The sequence below is a fragment of the Lytechinus variegatus genome, chromosome 3 (assembly GCF_018143015.1).
Source record: "Lytechinus variegatus isolate NC3 chromosome 3, Lvar_3.0, whole genome shotgun sequence".
NCBI lineage: Eukaryota > Metazoa > Echinodermata > Echinoidea > Temnopleuroida > Toxopneustidae > Lytechinus > Lytechinus variegatus.
This window is the reverse complement of record NC_054742.1, coordinates 34,566,453-34,590,316: the sequence shown is the minus strand read 5'-3', so window position 1 is coordinate 34,590,316 and position 23,864 is coordinate 34,566,453. Positions and strand designations below refer to the sequence as shown.

At 34.7% G+C, this 23,864-nt stretch overlaps 1 protein-coding gene across 13 annotated transcripts in view; it reads left to right on the top strand.

Annotated features, from left to right (window-relative positions):
• LOC121410850 (CLIP-associating protein 1-A-like) overlaps nucleotides 1-23,864 on the top strand; it is a 74,696-nt gene that overhangs the window by 6,571 nt on the left and 44,261 nt on the right. For 10 of the 13 annotated variants that reach the window (XM_041603185.1, XM_041603184.1, XM_041603183.1 and 7 more), the window contains exons 5-9: nucleotides 15,615-15,661; nucleotides 17,667-17,771; nucleotides 20,040-20,121; nucleotides 20,594-20,661; nucleotides 21,562-21,654. In XM_041603185.1, coding sequence (XP_041459119.1) covers nucleotides 15,615-15,661; nucleotides 17,667-17,771; nucleotides 20,040-20,121; nucleotides 20,594-20,661; nucleotides 21,562-21,654 — 395 coding nt within the window. Of the gene's footprint in view, nucleotides 1-10,814; nucleotides 11,544-15,614; nucleotides 15,662-17,666; nucleotides 17,772-20,039; nucleotides 20,122-20,593; nucleotides 20,662-21,561; nucleotides 21,655-23,864 lie in introns of those variants that run through there. The other 3 variants (XM_041603192.1, XM_041603193.1, XM_041603186.1) reach the window with 3 other exon arrangements.

The following is a 23,864-nucleotide window of genomic DNA, read 5'->3' as shown; positions in this document are numbered from 1 at the left end:
TTTAGTTTAATTGGTAGTTGGTCTTATTTCCAGAAGTTGTAATAAACATTTTGACTTAACATATGCGGTAATTTCTTTTTGGTTGTATTGCCTATGTTGATGGGTTTGATCCCAGGTTGAGTGATACCAATGACTTCTTGAAAAAGGATCTTCTGGTATTTAGTCAGGGGCTTGTGTAAGAATGGAGAAGGGTAATTGTAACATGCTTTTTTTGCACAGTGTCCACTGAAAGACCAGATAAAAAGCTGAAGTGTTGATTTACAAGGGAATTCAATGTAATTGTAATCATCATCACCCAAAAAAATGGATTGGACTAATTATTGACAAATATAAGAAGAGGTTGTAGACAAATGAAGTTAGACCATGTGGACTTGCACTAACTGTTAATATGACCAAGAGGTTTACAGACCGAATGAGGGTGTACTGTGTTTATGCCAGCAGGGACTTAAGGAGATTCACTGGATCCGCTCGATTCAAATATCAATATTTCTTTCCAATTAGAATTACTTTGACACGTATCTTGTTTTTATGAGATATTGTGGAACCATATCATGTCCTCAGTTCAGATTGTTTTTAGTATATTTCATCCATGGTAGGAAGAATGAGACAATAGCAGTATTTCCAGTGAACCTATAATTATGATTAGTAGATTGACGAAGATGCATGTCTGAAGACCAAATTTGAAGTAAGGAAAAAGGTGTATCACCAATTGAGAGCAAAGAAGAAAAAAGATCATTGATCTTTTAATTGGCATGTCCCTTTTGAATTCTTGAATAGAAAGTATCTTTTACTCTCTTGCCTCATACATACATGTATAGCATGACTATAAATGATTCTGGAAACTAGGGGTTACCTCAGGATTTGTGGCTGAATTAATGAGGCATGAAAGAGTCCAAATTGAGTGGATACAAGAAAGATGTGAGTGTTTATAGAGGGGTAACAAATGGTGATGGTGGGTTAAGATTACATTCAGGACAGACATTGCATGGAAGGTGAATGAAAAAAAAATCCAGAATTTTGAGCAGATTTTATCTATGTCTGTGTATACTAGCCTGAAGAAATTAAAGTCACATGGATACTTTTTGCATGTGTCATGGTGAGATTTATATCATTTAGTGTACAGTATGTATACATGTAGGGCCTTCCTGAATCCAATATTCATACATTGAACACTATAGGCCTATGATGTGTTTCAAAGAATTATGAAGTATTCAATATTGAACAGGACCCAATTAGTATAGGCAACTATTAAAGCATCCAGCTAATTTTCAGTTCTAATGATACCTCATCCATTAAGTACAGCAAACATATAAAATAACTTTGCTATCAACTTACCAGATGACGTTTCCATTCTAAAGTTCAGCTTGATGATGTGCGTGGTGCAGAGTTGCAGAGATGGCTTGCTTGTCAGCCATGTTGATTCGATGGAAGACAGTTCCATTGCCTATGACTCGCTATTTAGTACCCATGCTCTGCCAGAATTTGACAAGTGTGGATGGACAGAACCCAAGCAAAGTGTCCGCTATGCGAACCGCTCTGGCCAATCACGTCACTCAAAAGTGAGGAAGGGGCTAAAAGGTGTCGCATGGGGTTCTCTTCCTGGATGCGGTAATTTGTTGAGCGGAAGTCTGCTGATAACGGGTAGCGACTTGAACGAGAGGAAGCCATTGATTCTACCCTTCACAGTAGCAAAGACTAAAAAAAACCTTTTCTGTATCTTTCTGGAGAGCTGGATAAGGGGGCCAGCATAATACTGTGTGTGTTTGTGCCATCAGTGATATACGCTTGTCTAACACTGTAAAGTCTAGCCTAATCACAATAACAGTAGTCAGGGTGAATCGATTGGCCTCACATGGCTTTCACCCCAAATACTGTGCCAACGTCATACTTGTAGGATTACTCTGATAGGCCAATGGGGCTTAATGTTCTTACTATCACCCATGGTTCGGAAGGAAAACAACTTTCACAACTTGACCTTGTCAGGGATATTTTTGTCATTCTTTTGGCAGCTCTTCTTTAAATTAGCACATTTTGTTTGAAAGTTGGAAACACTCACTGCATACTTGCTGGGTAGGCTACTTTTGAATAAGAAACCTGATGTCATTTGTTATTCTGGAACAACAAAAGAGAATTTCATGAATTTATACTTCATGCAATTCAGTGTGTTTGGAAAGTGTAATTAGTGAGACTTGCATGCAGGCAATTTTGCTGATCATAAAATAGTGGTCTGAAAAGAAGAAACACAAATTTTCTTCTTTCATGATTGTATCGTGATTAGACTTAATAGACTTCTATTTGTTTTGGAAAAAGACATTTTATTTTCTAATAACATGGCTTCTGGAAAGGATTCAGGTGGAAAAGACGGCAAGTTTGAGAAGGACATTTCACTGATAGTCAAGTGCCTCTTGAAAGGGCCTCTTCCATCAAAGAAGAAAAGCATGAAGAATGGAAAGGACAGCCCTGATTCAGGATTTGATGAAGAACAAACAAAAAGACCAAGAAGACGCCACCTCCACCCCCTCCACGACCCACTAAGCCAGCGCCACCATCGCTGCCCCCTCCGCCTCCACCACCTGCTAAAGAGAAGGATATACCGCCCACCTCACCAAAGCACCCTACCCATCCACCCCCAGTACCACCACCAAAGAAGAAGGATGAAAAAAACGCTCAGCCTGTGGACATCAGCACAAATAAACTTGCAAAGGATCAATTGCAGAAGAAGCAAGAGGAACAAAAACAAAAACCTCTTTATGTGAAAAAGAAAGGTATGTACAGTGTAATTAAATAAAAGTTTACAAGAGAATTTGATCTTTCTGTATTGGCGGATTACTCTATTTTCTTATTATTTGCAATATTCCAGATATGGGAAGCAAATAATTTAATTTTGGTATTGTACAGTCAGTTTGCTGTTATATATTCATTCATTTTTACAAAATTTTATGTACTTGAAAGTTTTAGGAGCATACTGTACTTGTACATGTACATGTTTTTGTATATTGTTTAGAAAGGATACTGGGAGTATTCCATTTTACTGTGAATAGTAGTCAGCCTTTATATGAATGGGAAGGCTACTGATATATCTTTGATGAATATTTTTCTTTCTATTATGATACTTTACTGTATTGAAAATCATAAGATTATGTTTCTTGTCCCATTTAATCCTCTAAATAAACAGGAAGAGGAAGTGATACTAGTTATTAATTATGACTTTACATGACACTCCTGTTCCATATAAAGTCACCATCACATTAAATAGTTGATTTAAGTATTTAACAATCATTAAGACTCGTCTGAAGCCACCAGAGGTAAAGGTACTCATAGGATGTGATAATTACAGAGTTCCTTGCAGTGTCCAATTGTCTGCGCAGGAAATCTATATCAGCTGATATTATGTTTTACTGATATACTGATTTACTGTTCTCTATTAACTTTTGGAAAGTTACTTGCAATAGCGTTACCCTTTAAAACGTAAAATTGTGAAAATTGATGATCAATATGTGTTCATGTACAGTGCTCCTGACTTGAAGGAATTATGAATAGTACATGTCTGTCTCTGTTTACCACTTCATACCCATAATAGAGACACAATTGACCTTTCTATTCAAATTTCACACCCCATTGTGCTTTATATGTTTCTTTTTTTTTATAACAATTGCATAAATAATTTATACTCTGCTTTTGACAAAATCTAATCCAGTGTTTGTTTTTTTTTATGTCCTTTAGTCTAGACCAAAAAGCCCATATTCACAAAGGTGGTTTTTAAAACTATTGGTTAAACACATGGTTTATGCAGATTTCCTCTATAAATTACGCCTATTTACTGCGTATATTAAAAAAATGTCCAATGCTGATGCACGTTTTTGTCACAGTGTGCCAAATTGACACCCATGCTATTTTATTAATGAGTCCACCGTTTTGAAACAGTGGACTCATGAATGAAATAACGTACTTATACCTCGGTCACATTTGTTCTACGGCGAGTCGAAAACAGTTGTTTTAACATTTTTTTACCAGCTTAATATAGGTGGTTTGAATAAAAATGAATAAAATGGCTGTTTTCGACTCGCCATAGAGCAAATGTGGCAGAGGTATTAACCATGGCAACAGGCGTCAATTTGGCGCACTGTGACAAACGTGCGCATCAGCATTTAAATACATGCGGTAGATAAGCGTAATTTATACAGGAAATCTGCATAAACCATGGACTCAACTGATGGTTAAAAAACACACCACCTTTGTGAATTCGGGCCAATGTGTATGATTCTTATTCAGAATCCCATCAAGCATAAATGTTAAGAGCAGAAAGCTTAAAGGTCAAGTCCACCTCAGAAAAATGTTGATTTGAATCAATAGAGAAAAATCAGACAAGCACAATGCTGAAAATTTCATCAAAATCGGATGTAAAATAAGAAAGTTATGACATTTCAAAGTTTCGCTTATTTCCAACAAAATAGTTATAGGAATGAGCCAGTTTCATCCAAATGAGAGAGTCGATGATGTCACTCACTCACTATTTCTTTTGTTTTTTATTGTTTGAATTATACAATATTTCAGTTTTTACGAATTTGACGATTAGGACCTCCTAGCCTAAAGCACAAAATTTTATAATAATGGAATTTCAAGTGTTCAGGGAAGAATGAAACTTCATTTCACATGACAATGACGAGAAAATAACAATATTTCATATAATAAAATACAAAAGAAATAGTGAGTGATGTCATCAACTCTCTCATTTGGATGTAACTGGCTCGTTCATATAACTATTTTGTTGAAAATAAGCGAAACTTTTAAATGCCATAACTTTCTTATTTTACATCCGATTTTGATGAAATTCTCAGTGTTATGCTTGTTGAATTTTTCTCTTTTTATTCAAATCAAGTTTTTGTTGGGTTGGACTTGTACTTTAATATTAAATTTGAAGTGTGATCTCATGTGCTACCTCTGTATGACTGAAGGACTACTGATTTTGTATCTTTGATATTAATTCATAGTTGTATAGCAAAACAATATATTCTTGTCGGGACCTCCTAATTTAGTTTTAAGCATTCATATCAATTGTTTTATAGGGTTATAAAGCTGTTATTAATAATCATTGATTAATCATCATTTGAAAATTGTCCTTGGTCTTCTGACATCATTTGTTGACATCAATTCCATAGTCCCTATTGACATGCTTTACTATTAACCAGAAAATGAAATATTTTTAAAACTATACAGCTACTGATATTGATTAGAAGTAATTTAAAAGCAAAATCTCTTGATTATGAAGGTAAGACATTTCCTGTCCTTGTTATGTTAATTGCAAGTGTGCCCCCTCTTGTCAAGATGGTGATATTAGAAAAAAAGAGAGCAATTAGTGTATCATAATTCCATGCTTATTCATTTTTTGTAGCCAGGGCAATGTATGTACAGAAAATTGTGCCTCAGAGTATTGTCTTTACTGTTTGGTTGATTTTAGACAAACTAATAAAATTATTGTTGATTTCTGATGTTCCCAAACATTTTCATTTTCAGATAATTGCAATATAAAAGCACCAAGAGGGAATTCTCTTGTGTTTTGGAGTTTAAATGAATTCTTTGTTTGAATTTCTGCCCCTTGTCAATTGACTCACCCTATCCCATTGCCCTGAACTGTCCAAGATCTAATTGAAAGGGCTGGAGAATGTCCCAAAACAGATTTTCCCAATTACCTACAGATAAATGTTATACATGTTGGCCCTATATTGTTTGTCTTTGAATCCTGTGTCAAATGTTAAAAAGAAAAAAAATAATAATTCAAATATGGTTAATTTCATTAGTCAAAGGGATGAGGATGGGGCAGTAGATTGGGTATAATTTTGACTGTTTCATGCTATTTTTTTTTGCACTTTTAATCCTACATTGTCCCACTATTGTAGCAGGTGGCAGAGTTTCATTGTCTAGACAACTCTTTGGTCCACCTGTTACCATCAAAGACAATCAGACTTCATTTCATTTTCACACCAGATACATCACAGTTATTTTAAGGTTTAAACTAGGTCTTGTTAAAATTGTAGTCAGACGATGATGTCTGACATCTGCAGGCTGTCTCCGGGTGGTTCATGTAGTTAATTAGTTTTAAAAATGGAGTTCCCATGCACCTCATATGACTTTATGTTCAAATAAGAAATCACAAGATTTAGATATGACTAATGTGATATAAATGAATGAAACATATTTCAAATACCTGTAGAATATTGGTAATATTATTAGATGTTCAAAAACAGGTATGCATTGGCCAAACACGAATGTAGGCCTACTTGTTTCTTGCCCCCCCCCCCCCATTGGAATTCCCAGGCAAGCAAAGAGGTTGCCGTATATTGAATTGCGATAACAAATCTATGAAAACTTGAAGATCTGTAGTCTGTATCTGATTTCCATGGAGATTTCCAGTCAGTAGCAGTCGTGCTGTAAATGCTCACTAAACGGGAAGTTTGAGACTTTGCTTTGAGAGAGGCAGAGTCTCAAGAACTTCCTGGCCTCCTAAATTATGTCTTGGTTGTCTTCCTCTACTTGCAATGCCTATTTCCCCCTACTGCTAATCTCTCACACTCTCTCACTTTATCTTAGTTATGACTTTTCCATTGTAAGTACTTGTGAGACAGAAAGAGACATTTGTTATCATCAAAATATCTTTTCCTATTCAGGGTATTAAAAGAAAGAGAAAAAGGAGAACAGCCATGTAATATTTGATGTGTAAGTGGCTGCATAGAATACTCTGCCGTATCAGCAGTTGAGCAGACTGAATGAATAAACAATTTTACAATAGTGAAAGAGAGAAGTGCAATAGATAATGATAAGTGAAATAAACTAATGTGCTTTGTTTCAGCTGTGATATAGATGAGTCACCTGGCTTGGACGGCAAATGTAATTATGTTTCTGCTGATATCACAGTGTGTCAGGCAGCCTATATTGATAACCCAGAATTATAATTGGTCTTTTTGCGATGGTCTGTGCAAGTCTGTTTAGAATTGGTTCAGACCTGTGGAAACAGTCATGACTATTTGTTCTTCAGCAATGTCATTGTGTCTTTGGTTTTTTTTCTCCTTTCTTTTTTTTTGCATGAAATTATAACTGATTTTGTCCAGTCTGAATGTACAAGTCTTGTCAGGAAAGCATGTACTTGGTAAACAGTATTTGCTGATGGTGATGGGGATTAGGAAATATTAATGACAACAACTACAACAACAATAATAATAATGATAATAGTGATAATAGCAATTATGATGATGATGATGCTGAGCTGATGATAATGATTGGAAGTTTTTAGTATAACTTTCAAAGAAGCCACAATTAATAATAAGAGTACAAGTATGTAGTTTCATAAATAAACCTTTCTAGACATGAATATATGTTAAATTATCTGTTTTGTCTAACTTTAGGAACTACAGAAAACAAGCTCGGCCTAGTTGCATGTCACATATTTTCTAAAATTATAGGCTCTGTTTATCCCTTTAAAAGGAGACGTGCATGGTTATAGGATTCCCAATCCACTCCAGATGTTGAAATTGTCTTGTCTATGAAAGAATCCACAGCCATCTTGAAAACCAATTCAGTCACTGTCACCTTAGACCTTCTCTAGTATGAGTCTTCCTTTGAAGTTGATGTAGTGTCATCTTCAATAGATAACAAGAGAATGGTTCCTCTTTTATACCACTCCACTCTTTTCTTCTGGCAATAAATTGAAGAAGAATGAGAAGTATACCAACAACATTTTCAAACTATTGGGCTAGGGGTGATGTGTTCTTGATTAAAGCCAAGCATTGAAATAAGATTCTGGTTTGATGTATCAAAAAGCATTGCCCAATAATTTTTTGCCAATTATTAATTGGTCTTTTTCCAGGTCATCTTTTTAGTGTTTTGGACAAAAAGATGAATGCCTACGAAAGAAAGAAAACAAAATAATTTGGGCTTAGTTTTTTACCAAATGATTAATAGATAAAGGGGTTATCAGGTTATTGACATTAAGATTTCATCATCAAATGGGCATTAGCCAAATTATTATTGGACCATGTTGCAACTCATGACCATTGTGACAGGTGAGGGAGTGAAAATAATGTGGTTTGAAGATTGTTATTTACATATACTGGTGTGAGATGTCACACCAAACATGAAGTTGCAATGTACACTGACTAACTCTCAATCCATCAATCTAATATAACAATAGAATGGATTTGAATGGAATGTATTAGACTACAATTGGGTTTAAAGTCCATGTTTGTTTTAATCTCTACAGTGGTAAATGTTGATCTATAAAAATACCTTCTTTTAATTATTCTGCTATTAAATTTTGGGTGACACAATATTTGCTCTGGGCTTTATTTCATCTAAGATATACATGTACATGTAGGGTTAGGGTTGTAATAGGGTTTTATGTTAGGTTTCATAGGGTGGATTTAACGCTATACCCTATCTTAAACCTAATAGGTTTAGGATAGGGTATAGTGTTAAATCCAGCTTCGAAGTTTAATAGTCATTCCATTAATGTGTTTAGTTTGCAGCGAAGTAATTGTCGGCAGAGCTAATGTCATGGAACCAAATTAAGAAGTGACCTGTTCTTCCTGTTTACCAAAAAGAGTGCTCATTTAATTTCTTTTGTTAATCTAGCCAATTAATTATCTACATTGTATTTTCATTATGTTGTTGGGTTTTTTTCTGGGGAGTTTGTTATTTAAATCATGATTTCTCTTGTCATAATCATTATCTAGATATGATCTGAGATAAAAACTCCAAGTAAACCAAGTCACTTGTCATCATCTGATCATTCAAGATTCATATTTTTTCTTATTGTTTTTGTATACAGATAGAGTGAGTCTCTATGGCATGCATTGTATTTTTAACTGTATTGTTTATCTCTTTCCTTGAAACCAAATTTATCTGAATAAAATTGTTTAAATCAATTTATTGGTACTGCTTTCACCAGGGATAGTGTAAACTGCATCATATACATTTGCAACTATGCACTTTCCTAAAGATATCTTGGGTTTGTTTTTACTTTCATATGATGAATAGAAGAATCACCATAAGATGAAAAGGGGCCCCCACTTGTTCACCACAACAACACTTCCCATTGCCAAACCGCCTACAGATGTGCTGGAAAAAGATAACTGAATTCATTTGTGGGTGTCGCATATCTGGCATGCAGACCTTGGAATGTAATTGAATATGCCATATTGCTGTGTTTGTAATGCAATATGTTTTGTTTTTTGTTCTGAATCATTCAGTATCGCTTGCCAGCGTTGATTATTTTTGTATTTGTGCTGAACTTGACACATGTTTGTGAATGTTGCTCCTGCCAGAGTACATTGTACATGTACTTCATAGTATTGACAAAATGCATTTGAATTTATTTTGTGAGGCCACCACCCATACTGTAGATTACTCAAGACGTCCAAAGTTGAATCATACAAGAGAAGTGTGAGAAAGATTTTCTTCCAGGTACTTCATACTGTGTGGACTTCAGAACTAGAATCTTCTTTATTTTTCATTTCCACTGCATTGTGAATTAGAGATTCTGTTTGAACAAGTCATGTGCACCTTTGAATAACTAGTATCAGTTTACCAAGTCTTGAAGCCTTTGCATATGGAGTAATAAGGACTTCAAACAATTGTTCGTGACTCTCCTATCATTCATGCCTATTTTGAAGGGACTGTTTTCATTCTTGTCAATTTACAAAGAACATTTTTGTTTGAGCTCTTCATGACAGTGTCAAGTAAATTGGATAAGTGGATATAGTTTTGAGGACAGAGCTCAAGAAAGAACTCAAACAGCTATCCATTCCGAGGACGCTTATTGAAGTATAGTGGTAGTCTTAATGTGGAAACTTTAATTTGCAATTTGCGAAGATCAGCTTTAACCTAGTTGCATTGAATACCAGTAGATAAGAGAATACCATCGATATATTCTTATAGTCATCCTTCCTTGTTACCAGTTGGGAAAGCCGTAACTGATTGCTGTAACCAGCTCCTTAATTCCTTTCATCCATTAGAGAATATTTCTTTTACATGTTCAATACCCCAAGAAGCAAACCAAATAACAGGCCCATATCTTATTATTTGTTTTGACTATCAATAGCACCCATGGAGGATATCCAATATACTAGTCAACACAAAATTAATGAGCTGGGCAGTGTTTATTCATTAAACCCTCACTGGCCACCCCTCTGTATCAATCAGACAAATGTGTGAGTTTCCATCATTGTCTTTGCACCCCTTGTGCCCGTCATCTGCCTGAGCGAAAGGTCAGAAGCCCTTGAGATTCTCCATCGATGATGATTGACTGACGTAGGGGGATCCTTCTACTACCAATATAGAATTCACCCACCATCTGACTTCATGTATCAACCTTGGATGGGCGTGTGTATGCATGCATCGATCTGTCCTGCTTGCTAGTCACATCCATACCTTGGATTAGAAGATGCAGTCAACAGTTCATGCTGGTTCACCCTTGATTTGGAATGATTGATATTGATGCTCGCCTTTCTTTAACAAAATAATCCAATTTTTGAAGTTGATGAATCTCTGTGGTATAAAAGCTTTGGAGCACCTTGGTGATATAGGCTGCCTAACTGATGTGATGGTTGACCTGGAGTGGATTAGGAAACAATTTTTTTTAATTTTAAAGATGGGATTAAGGATTAACGATTAAGACATCTCTTGGATTAAATGCTTAGTTCAGTCACAGTGCTATGCTCAGCCATAATCAGAGGAAATTCCAGCGTGGCCTTTGTCTCATGCAGGAGTTTGAATAGTGTCACTCTTGTCAATTTGATATTTATAAAGTGCAGGCGACTTCAGTCATTCAATTTACCTTCTCCATGTTGGATTGTCCCTGTTTTATTTTGATGAGGTGAAGATAGGATGTTGATAATGAGTGCTGAAATTGAAATGGCTTCATTCAGAGTGAGTGCTGTCTGAATCTGAATACATGCCAGCGAGAGATAACATTGCTGCCAGACCGTATGCAAATTCAATTGAAGCACCTTATTCTCTGAATTTACGCTACTCCTATCTGAAATTGTGTTTGAGCTTGTGAGATTCCTTATGACAGTCTGCAAACTTAGTTAACTTGTAGCTGCACGACATCTTATTTTGAAGGATTGTTGTTTACGTCAGAAACGAAACAGTTTCATCTTGATGATTTATTTTGCATCATGCATGCTTTCATGAAGCTACCATTGTTGGCGGCTGCATGCTAGATTCTTCTTGCCTTGTATTCTTCAATGATTGTAATATAGAGAAAGTTTTCCTTAAGGCATAAAGAATCAATCAATACTCTTGAGGGATAGGAAGGTTCATCATATGCAATCATCTTCTCACCATCCCAGTGAAATATTTATTGAAATTGTAAGAAGAGATTGAGATAGGAACTGCATACTGTAGTACATTTATCTGTTGAGATTCTTGTGCATGTGCAGACCTTACCAAATTTCCTGCTGCTTTTACATATTGGATAATAACAAACATGGATTATAAGCCTTCTGCAATACCAGTGCCACGCAGGTCACTTTTCACTCCAAGATATCGTAAGTATAAAGTATATATTCTGGCAATTTTTAATTTAACCTTCAGATTTTTTTTTTCAATTCAGTTTTGAATCACAGCACTTTACTTTTTGAAAATTTGATTTTGTGTGTGTGTGTGGGGGGGGGGGGGTGGTATGCAAGGATATCTTATGTACCTGCAAAAATACATAGATTATTACTCAAACGAACATGTTAAAATGAATTGAGATGAAAGTTGTATTTGTTTTTTAATAATATGAATTTCAATGCAGCGTGACCTTTACTATTCAAATGCATGGAATGATGATGATATCGATACCTTTGGTAAATGACAAAATTATATAGAGTGAGTAATCACACTTGTGAATGAATGCATTGCATTTGAAGGTCTCTGAAGACACATTGTATAATTTATTAATGGCATTCCCCAAATAATCATCTCTTTTCATGAGCATATTGCAATTCCAGATAAGTTCAGGCTTCTGTTAATGTAGACTCTACATGATGAACAAAGTTCAATGAATATGAATTATGCCCTCATAAAGATACAGTTATTGTGGGTGTCACAACCTTCATGCTATTTACAGGTGATAAGTCATCAAAGTACTATTCCAACAAGGTAATTGAAAGCAAGGTTTATGATCAAAGTGCTTTTTTTTCCACAGGTAGCTGTCAAATTCTATTTCCGTCACCCAACTCTGTGTATATTATTTGACAGGCTTCGTTCCATGAAAATGCAATTCAACGACAACAATGATGCAATAATTGACTTGCAATTATATTGACCTGGGCAGCTTGTTGCTCTCATTTTATTTCCCATTATCTGTGAAATTATCAATTTTACCTTCTAAATCTGATGGTGGTGATTCATGATATTATGGCAGAAACAGACTACACTGTATACATACGTATTACGGTAGTCAGTGCATTTCTATATTCTGTTTTATTCTGATTTTTTTTATAGAAAACTATTGCATTGTGATATCGTTACAGAAATTGCAATGAAAATATGAGATCTTGTTACAAAATGTTAAAATTTGGTGCATCAGTTCATTTGAATTAAATATAACTGACATGTATATTGAAATATGTAAAAAAAATACAAATATGCCCATATTGTGAACTCACTGTTTAAACTAAAATATGGTCTAAAATAATGACTTAATTATGAGTACCTGAATATGAAACAAATCTCCATAAACAAGATGATCAATATATCATCACAATTGGCATTTCAAGCATTACAACACCACATTGGATCAATAAAAGATGTTTACCATCACCATGAAAACATGAGAATGATCCCAGCAAATTCACAAAATGTGTGACACAAAGCTGCCATTATTTCTAGATTTTACTTTACTACAAAAGTAACTCAAATGCTACAAATGAACAATATTGATGGTGCATGAACATGAACTTGTGTGTTTATTTAATAGACTTTTTTTATAATATGGAGTGAATACTAGTACACATGTCAAGGAATGCATGCACACGTGACACCGCAATACAAGTCTGTTATAACGCTCCACCATGGAACATAACACCCGAGCCTTAATTAGCTCTCAATATAGCCTGCCGAAAACCTTGATTTGGTTAACCCATTACAGGCCATGCCAGAGATAACTCCTTTAATTTACCATTGAAATAGCAGCCACATGTGTTTCATGAGTGATGCCATTACGTGATAAAGTTGCTATTAAATAGCAACCTTCCATTCCATTTTACAAGAAATGTCCTAGCAATGCTTTGAGATCATTATATCACTATTTCAATTACTATAGATTATTGTCTATTACAGTATATTTCATGTTTATACTCTTTCACTTTTTTGTCACCAGTCAAATATACTATTATGTGAAGTACTGTTTTTAGTAATGATACTTGATAGTTGATAAGTTACCGTAAGTAACGGTGTATTAACCGCACCTTTTTCTCGGCGGGGTAGAAGCAAAAGTCGGGGGTGCGATTTATACACGGTGACGGGTCTGAGCCAGCCCGCCGTAACCCCTCCCGTACATGTACGATGTCTGCCAGTTCACAACACATCGAGTGGCCGGGCGTAGCCGCCCAGGCAATGTCGTTTAGAGGGGTATGAGCCGCGGGTAATGGGAAGCGATTGTTGCAATATTCATTAAATGTTGTCCATAACAAACGCACCCACCTTCATGACACTAATTTTGACTTTATTCTCGATTCAAAGTAGTGAAGTTCCCTGGCTAATTTAAAAGAGACGCCAAGCATACTCGGTAATATTTTGTCACCGCTGAGCGAGAGTTGAGTGAGCTTAGAGATTGCGTTGTAATGTGGTTGTAGTGCGACTTAAGCTGGCGCTATTCAAAGTCCCGTTTCGCGCCAGCTTGTTTTTTTTCCTTCCTGTTTGCTTTTCATAAGATACCATGTAAACCACGCACGAGAGAGACGGCACGAAGCCGTAAAAAACAACTGTAAAAAATGCAAATTTCTTTGTTTCTTGAACCTTCCTATAATCCCGTATCCAAAATTCATGCTAAGACATCAAATTTCTGAAAGTGATTGTGAAATTGTGATGCAAGAAATGTGAATGTTTCTTCCTTCTACGCTGGGAAAGACACAGATCATAATTTGATAAGATGTACTGGCATGACTTGTACTGTATCGTAGTTTGCAATGTAATGGCAGTGCTGTGTGTGTACACTTACTGTGAGGTGAGCGAGTGTGTAAGTTGCCAATATTGTCGGGACCATTCTTTCTAACATTTGTAGATGAATTGATCAAGAACAGCATATTTCTGCATACCGGTAATCTCTTTGGATACTTTGGAAATCTGAAAAACTTAGATTTTGTTTCTTCGTACCTCAAATATGCATGTAAATGTGAGAAGATTTTTTTTTTTTTTTTTTTTTAGTCCAAAGTTGGGGGTGCGGTTAATACACGGGTGCGGTTAATACACCGTTACTTACGGTATGTTTATTCATCATTACTCATCTACACCTTAATTATAACTATATGGAAATAATTTATTGCCAATTTAAGGAGTGTTTTTTTTTTATGATCAGGAAATAGTACCTGGATTTTCACTTGTCCTGAGATATTTCTGAGCAGTGTGAACTTTGAATGCAATTGATTGAAATTCACATTGTGTAGAATTATTACCCTTCAAAGTATTTTATTGGTGTTCAAGATTTATGTTTTCTGAATATTGAATTTCAGTGATGCCAAGTTTTGATAACCCAGATAGAAATAATCCATCAGATTTCAGCCTAGGTTTAAATAAATAAGGGTGTGTTTATGCTTCCATCGCGAGGAAAGAATCAGCGTTTTCAAACGTCAATTCAAAACGCCGATCGTAAACATGGTTGTGGAAGTGCTGTTTATGCTTGACTTTTCCGAGGCGAAATCGTAATTTTCATTGAGCAGGAAAGCGAGGTCAAATTGGGCGCATCTTTTTTCAAAAGTTTTTTTTTTCCAAGTGTTATTACGTGGAGATAACATGGAGCAATGCGATGGTCACCGGAAGCATGTACCAAATGACGTCATTTAAACACGTTTACGATCGTGGTTCTGTTTATACTTCCCCAGAAAGCCTGATTCTGGTCAAACGACGTTTACCAACACACCTTTTTGTGAGTTTACAATCGGCGTTTTGAAACAGCATTTAAATGAAAGTAAGCATGGATGCAACCGTGTTTTGGACTAATCACGTTTGGAAACGCTGATTCTGGCCTGAAAAGTGAAAGCATAAACACGGCCTAAAATAATTCCTTTCTGCTGATAATCACTGCGCAAAGTAGCCTTGTAATGCTGATTTAAGATATTTTTTGTTGACTTTATTACTCAGAAAATGGTGGGGGGGGAACAGGTTAATTTCATTTCTTGATTATATTGCGTGTGGGGCTGCTTTTAATAAAGTTGAGTTATGCAAATTTAATATCTTACATTTGTTTGATTAAGGTATAGTTACAAATAAAATAAGTTTGTAAGTTGCCATTGTTTATGCAGATCTGAAATTAGCGCTTTAATTTAAAGATCAGCATTTTGAATCATCATACGATTGTCATGTTTTAGCCTATGTATCGTAACAATCTTCCCCTATTTCTATTTTCATTTCAGCTCCTGCTAAAACATCAGCATCGCAAGATGAGACTGACAGTAAGCCTGTAAGTATTACGTTAATATGATGATACATGTAAGTTAGAATCAATCTAGAAACACATTATTGCATGGGTAGAGTGTTTGTTGAGAACCAGAATGGATATGTTTAATGATAGGAATTAGTACATTGTATCATTAGATGCTGTCTTGGTGCAAGATTGATTTTAAGAATGATAATAAAAAAATGATTTAAGTTGGTGTCACATACACATCATGTAGCACATTGGAAATCATCATAGATTTGATAATATGGATTTGAACATTCTACATCCTTGTCATCACCTTCATTAAATCATTGCAGACATCCATTCATGATACTCTTCATGTCTATTTGTAAGCATCATATAGTGTTTTGGATTTTCATCTTTCATTTAGAGGATTATGGGTTCAAATTCTACCATGAGGTATTAATTACCTTTTTATAGCAAGATCTTTGATTTCTTAAGAAATTAAAAACATTAATTTTAAAGATCAATTTACTACCCCATTTCCAAAACAAAAAAGGGTGAAATGAAAAGAAGAAAGAAATGCCTGACAATTTATCTCATCATTCTTTATCCTTAAAGTCTATAGTTTGGGTAAATCCCCATATATTATTATTATGTGAAGGATTTATTTTAAAAAATAAGATAAGACAAATTAACACAAATTCCATCATTTTTTTCAACTAGGTGCCTTATTGAAATTAAACATTTGCATATTTTTGTCTTCTTTATTTAATCTCTGTCAGGAGCTTCCTAATATCAAATTATTAAATCTGTAATTATTCACTCAAAGGCTATTTTAAAATGAAAGCATTACTGTGAGAGGGCTCTAGATGTTATTAAAATGCCAATGGCTGAAAAAATTGCAAAATCTAAATTTTCCCATACATTCAGTAAGTACTACACTTGAATTTTAGATGATACTTTAGTACTATATTTTACATAACTTACCTTTTTTTCTCCAATTTATGGGGAAATATGAATGTTCACTAATTGATAGCTACATTATAAACATACTTGTATTGATTAGTGTTCAGAATAGTTCATGTCATCAGACTTCATTAGAAAGTTCATGTTGTGCTTATTTTAGCTAAACAATAATGGCATACAGTCATGATCAAAGAAGTGTATTCACAAAACTATAGTACACTTTAATAAGTAATTCAAGTAAGAGATACACAAAAAAAACTAAAGAACTACATTGAAAATTTCTTGTTAAATGAAGGTAGGAGTTACCTTTTTTAAGATAATGATTAAGAATGAGATACTGATTGGCAGTTTGATTACTACCTAGCTTTGTTGTTCAGAGTATAAAAACAACTTTCTGTCAAAAAAATAAAAGTATGCATTTAAGTGCTCCATGTCTTTTATAGATACTTTGTGTCGTAACTCTTCATGTAGTCATTTCATTGTGATCTGTATGTATTATGCCAGCTGTTTTGTTTTAGTTTTGTTGAATGTGCATGTTCTGGTATTGTGTTTAGTTTATTGTTAGTGTTACATGTAGGTGCTGATCCTCATTTGATTCCATATATCTTATCTATTCAATGAAAGGAGTGTGAATATGTATTGAGATAGGGATGGTTTCTTATATCATGTATATCATATCATTCAGAAAATAAAGGATAAAGTGCACATTTGATTAATCAAAATTATGAATTATTTATTTAAAAGGGATTATAATGTTTCTACTAATACTATTTACATTCATTTTATTTGGCATCATATTTAACCTTCATTATACAGGGTGAAATAAAATTTCTTTTAGGCTGTCTTTTATTTAGTTAATTAGATATGTGTTAATTTTGTTATTTTGATTTTGTTGAATGTAAACAATAGATTGTTTTTTAAAGAGTTTTTGTAAATGTATGTAAATAAGCATGCAGTTAATTTGCTTGATATTCCCTTCTAATAATACATGTAAAAGAACCACACATATGCATCTGTTGCACCTTTCGCTATTATGATTTGTATTTTGTTTTGCATGCTCTTTTACAAACGACACCCCTTCATAACCCATAACCAGTCAAAAAAATCGCGGCATTCTAAAATCGACACCTCTACATCATCATGGAACGCAAAAGCCAAAAGTGCTGTTGCGAAGAAGGTGGCTATGAGGGCCGCAGCTGAGGTGAGAGCTTGCACTTTTTCCCTAAAAAAGACTAATGCTTGCTGTGTGATACCTACTTACATTTGACCTTTGGTTTGGAGTTCTTGAAGTTCATTAGAAATGGTTGAAATCATTGCTGATCATGATCTCATTCTAGTAGTGTAACTGAAAAGAAAAAAAATATACAATCATTGGCAATTCTGATTTCTACATGTCATACTTACACATAGATTAGAGTCTCAGGTGTTTACATTCTTTATTCTCATTACTAACTCATAAATTACAAAGCCTCTTCAACCTGTTATCTTTTTTTTTCTTGAAATATATCCTGAATAGGGACTATGTACTCATGTTTACTGGTGGATGTTTCATAAAGCTGTTCGTACATGTAAGTAAGAGCGGCTTTCAGAACGACTGGTGATCCTTTCTTATGGCACATGGTATATTCATTAGCGATGGTTTCACGCATAAGAAAGGATCACCAGTCGTTCTTAAAGTCACTCTTAACTTACAAACAGCTTTATGAAACGGCCCCCTGGTTTATTAAAACTTAGTATGCTGGAATACTCTTGCACACTTGATTTTTTGTCTCACCTGCGAAGCAAAGTGAGACTATAGGCGCCGCTTTTCCGACGGCGACGGCGGCGGCGGCGGCGTCAACATCAAATCTTAACCTGAGGTTAAGTTTTTGAAATGACATCATAACTTAGAAAGTATATGGACCTAGTTAATAAAACTTGGCCATAAGGTTAATCAAGTATTACTGAACATCCTATTAGAGTTTCATGTCACATGACCAAGGTCAAAGGTCATTTAGGGTCAATGAACTTAGACCATGTTGGAGGAATCAACATCGAAATCTTAACCTGAGGTTAAGTTTTTGAAATGTCATCATAACTTAGAAAATATATGGACCTAGTTCATGAAACTTGGACATAAGGTTAATCAAGTATCAATGAACATCCTGCATGAGTTTCACGTCACATGACCAAGGTCAAAGGTCATTTAGGGTCAATGAACTTTGGACGAATTGGGGATATCTGTTGAATTCCCATCATAACTTTGAAAGTTTATGGATCTGATTCATGAAACTTGGACATAATAGTAATCAAGCATCACTGAACATTTTGTGCAAGTTTCAGGTCACATGATGAAGGTCAAAGGTCATTTAGGGTCAATGAACTTTGGCCGAATTGGGGATATCTGTTGAATTCCCATCATAACTTTGAAAGTTTATGGATCTGATTCGTGAAACTTGGACATAATAGTAATCAAGCATCACTGAACATTTTGTGCAAGTTTCAGGTCTCATGATTAAGGTCAAAGGTCATTTAGGGTCAATGAACTTTGGCCGAATCGGGGGTATCTGTTGAATTACCATCATAACTTTGAAAGTTTATTGGTCTAGTTCGTTAAACTTGGACATTAGAGTAACCAAGTATCACTGAACATCCTGTGCGTGTTTCAGGTCACATGTCCAAGGTCAAAGGTCAATGAACTTTAGCCGAATTGGGTGTATCTGTTGAATTACCATCATAACTTTGAAAGTTTATGGATCTGATTCATGAAACTTGTACATAAGAGTAATCAAGTATCACTGAACATCCTGTTCCAGTTTCAGGTCACATGATCAAGGTCAAAGGTCATGTAAGGTCAATGAACTTTGGCCATGTTGGGGTTTTTTGTTGAATAACCATCATATCTCTGTAAGTTTATTGGTCTAGTTCATAAAAAGAGGACATAAGAGTAACCATGTATCACTGAACATCTTGTGCGAGTTAGAGTAGTATGCAAAGTCAGCACTGCTGCTATATTGAACCGCGTGATGCAGGTGAGACGGCCAGAGGCATTCCACTTGTTTCCTTTAGATGTTGCTATCCTTATTCCTTCTTAAACATTTATTGGTACAGTATATGAGTGTAACTGGTTTATTGTATTGGTTTATGTATATCTGTTAAAATATTCTTTCTATAAATGATAACAAGATGAATGTGTAATGTGTGCAAAACCCCAAATTTTAACAAGATATATGGGTATAACCCAAATGATATTTTGCTGTGGATTATAACAGTTTGCTTATCCTTGTAGATTTAGTTCAAATTTGTAGCAACCCTATGCTCATTTAACACTCTTTTCAAATTGTGGTGTATATATATATATATATATATATATATGTGTATATATATAATGTATCTTTATCTTTTGTAAAATTGATTGACATGCCCTTGGATTTGCCTTTGGATTTGTCATAAAGGATTTTGTGGTAATCTAATGTTTATCAATCCACAGGCTGCTGTTCAAAAGACTGCTCCTGCAAAGAGACCTGCTGCATCCACAACACAACGAAAGTCCATTAGTAGACCATCAACAGGTAGATCATTACTATCACTTTATTAAATGTGCATCGAAATTACTAACTGCTTGAGTGGTCTTTATGGGCATGGAATCATGTACATTTTGGAATAATGTGATAAGAATACGAATTGTATGCTATCCAATCAGCTGATCTAAATCTGGGCCTTGAGGGTTATACAGGTGTACTTGCTAAAGAAGTATTGTTGCTTAGTGGAAGGAAACATTGAAAGGGTTAATATTTACCAATATAATGCTTGTGGCAGATCAAGTAGCAAGGAGAGGGGATGTACACATTGATTTCAAAAAGTGATGTGATTTCATGAATATATTTCATGAATATATTTGTTTGTATTTTATAACTTGTGAAAATGCCTTGTTCAGAACTGAGTAACAGACCCTCTCTCCTTCAGAAATTGCTAGTTTGGGACAGACATAATAAATTTAAAACTAGATAACATACTAAGTTTCTCTCGAAATGTGCCCATCAGGTTCCAGCAGTGGTGCAGTAGATGAGAATTTCTTCCAAGCTGCCTATGAAGATGTCCCTAGTGTTTCAGTAAGTATCTCATCACATAGAGGTAACACCCTTCATTGCCATACCCACATAGCAGCAAACTCTTAGCCTGGCAAAAAGAGGTGTACCATCTGCCTATTAAAGCCCTTTTATGGCACTATATATTGTGATATTTAGAAGGGCAGTGGTGGCCTCATATTCTGGAATCCAAGGGCAAATTGTGGTTGATAGTGAACTTTGTGAAGGCATTATTCATATAAACTTGATAGCTCTCTCATGAAACTGTTGTAAGGTTACTCATGATTTTATGAGTGACTGGAATATGAACTCCCTACTTTCTGTAATATTTTAGCAGAGTGTGACTGTGGATGAATTAAACACAGATGTCTAAAAGCAAAACATTTTATTGTTAAAGTGTGTATCTAGATCATATTTCATATTTAGATTCTGTGATTGAAACTATTAAACACTAGGCTTTGTAGTCTTGTACTTCATGAACAGGGGTGCCTCATAAATTAATTACAATTGCAATATGGGTGGAAAATTTATATCTTAACCACTGAGCTGACATCGAAATATCCTGATTTTGCCTAACATCCATACTTTCAGACAACATTTTTAGGAAATAATGTATTCAATGGCACAATCTAATTTTCAATTATTTACAGAACATTCCATTCATTTCTAGATAAGTCTGGAAAATTTTATAACATGATTTTGGCACAGTATACCCCAGTCCGTTTTTATGTCACTCAGAAAGTTATTTATTCAGTCATACATAAAGTCATTTGTAAATTTGGCAAACAACTTATGTAAACACCCAACGGTCCCTCAGAAAGGATCCAAGCCATTGATCATGTGCTTGCTTGCTTTCTAATATTTATGCTTAACATTTGGCCAAAATAACACATTTACCAACTTTTATTTTTTCTTCCCAAACAGATATTCACAACAAAACAGCTGGAGGATGATCTTAGTAAGATGTCTACCATTCTAAGTAATGATAAAGCAGATTGGGAACTTCGAGTGACAGCAGTAAGTAGAGATTTTGTTGCTTGTTTACTTGGCATAAATGTTCTTCAAGTTTGGTTTATTGAAGTAGCATTTGCTTATGATACATTTCAATTCAATTTCAATATTCATTCAAAATTAAAAACAATTACAAGGTAAAAACACATATACAATAAAATAGCATGTGGAGACAGCTTTGATGAACATTGAGGTCTTGTCAAATGCTGCCACCAATATACAAACAATTAAAACCAAGAAATATACAAGAACACATGAAAAGAGAGCATATTTCAAATAAATGATATAAATAAGATGATGCAAATAAAAATGAATTTAACATTTAGCAAAACCTTACAAACCCTAAACGGACATAACACAATCAATTTAAAAGGAAAGAAAGTACCAAAGTTAAAATAAAATGAAGAAAAATCATTATTTTATCATGAAGGTTAGACTGCAAAGTTCTGTAATCCAATATCTATTGATATGTGCTCATGCCAACAGCTCCTTTGAGCAGGGGCCTGTTCCATAAATTTTGCAGTTCTGTTTGAATAAAACTAATTGGATTGCCTGATAAAAATTGTCTTTATGAAACAGGATCCTGTTCACTGAATGAGTAAATCATATTATTTGATCTTGTCAGAGTTTTTACTTCTAAATAAAATTCCTTCTACGTTTATCTTGTTCTTTCTGATAACCAACATGAGCACTTCAAGGCAAATTCTGTGCATGTGGTCAAAGAAGTTGAAGATAGTGGGTGACTGACTTAGGGAAATATTTGTATTTCAAGATTTTATTATTTTTCTTTTTCTTTTTTTATTATTATTTTATTCATTTCGTATGTTTTATTTTATTTTATTCCCATTTATTGATGAATTCATTTATTAATAATTATTTCATCAATTGATGTTTTATCTGTATGTTTATTCATTTATTTTTTGTTTGGGGGCATGAAGAACATCATAATCGGTTGATGTATGATGCCACCCTAAAGTGGTCATTGTTTTAGGGATTAACACAATGATTACTCATGTAAAAAAAATGATAATATTATTCCGTGTGAAATGAGAAAAGGAGAGAAAGAGAGACCTCAGAATAGTTACATGTGTGCCATTGAATGATGAATTACTCCCATTAGACAGGATACATTTAATTTAGAGTATACTCCAATGGATCCACTCAAATTAGTTGCAAAATCTTGGCACTATAAAGGGAGCAGCGGATGTGAATTAGCGGATATGATTTTGGTCTTCAATTAAGCAATGCCAGTTGTCATGACGATAAATTACAACTTGTTGCATTTAGTGACTTAGGATAGAATTGGTCTGGTGGGGCCTGAAGTTTAGGAGAAATCTGTCTTGAAATAACTCAACAGCTTCCTAGAAAAACAAAGCCTGTCAGTCAAGATTGACTCCATGAGAAGTACTAATTTTAGGCTAACAATTAAACTTTAATTCATAAAACTGTCCTTGCTCATGTTTTATTATGATGAATTTCTAGTTTGGATTATAATAAATTACTTTGACCATTAAGGTTATTCAATTGCACTTGCATATTCTTGTGATCCTAAATTATGGGAAAGGGAGAAGCAATATTGTCTCGCCTGCATAGCAGAACGAGACTGTAGGCGACGGCGGTGGCGTCGTCGTCAACATTGAAATCTTAACCAAGGTTAAAGTTTTAAAATGTCATCATAACTTAGAAAGTATATGGACCTAGTTCATGAAACTTGGACATAAGGGTAATCAAGAATTGCTGAACATTCTACCTGAGTTTCAGGTCACATGACCAAGGTCAAAGGTCATTTAGGGTCAATGAACTTAGACCATGTTGGGGGAATCATATTGAAATCTTAACCAAGGTTAAGTTTTTGAAATTTTGTCATAACTTCTAAAGTATATGGACCTAGTTCATGAAAATTAGACATAAAAGTGATAATTTATAACTGAAGATCCTGCCCGAGTTTCAGGTCATATGACCAAGGTCAAAGGTCACTTAGGGTCAACGAACTTTGATCATGTTGGGGGGTATTTGGGGGGTATAACTTTAACATTTTATGGATCTAGTTCATGAAACTTAGACGTAAGAGCAATTAAGTATCCCAGAACATCTTGTGCAAGTTTCATATCACATGATCTAGGTCAAAGGTCATGTAGGGTCAACGAACTTTGATAATGTGGGTGGTTTTGGTGGAAACTTTAAAGTTTATTGATTGAGTTCATGAAAATTGGGAC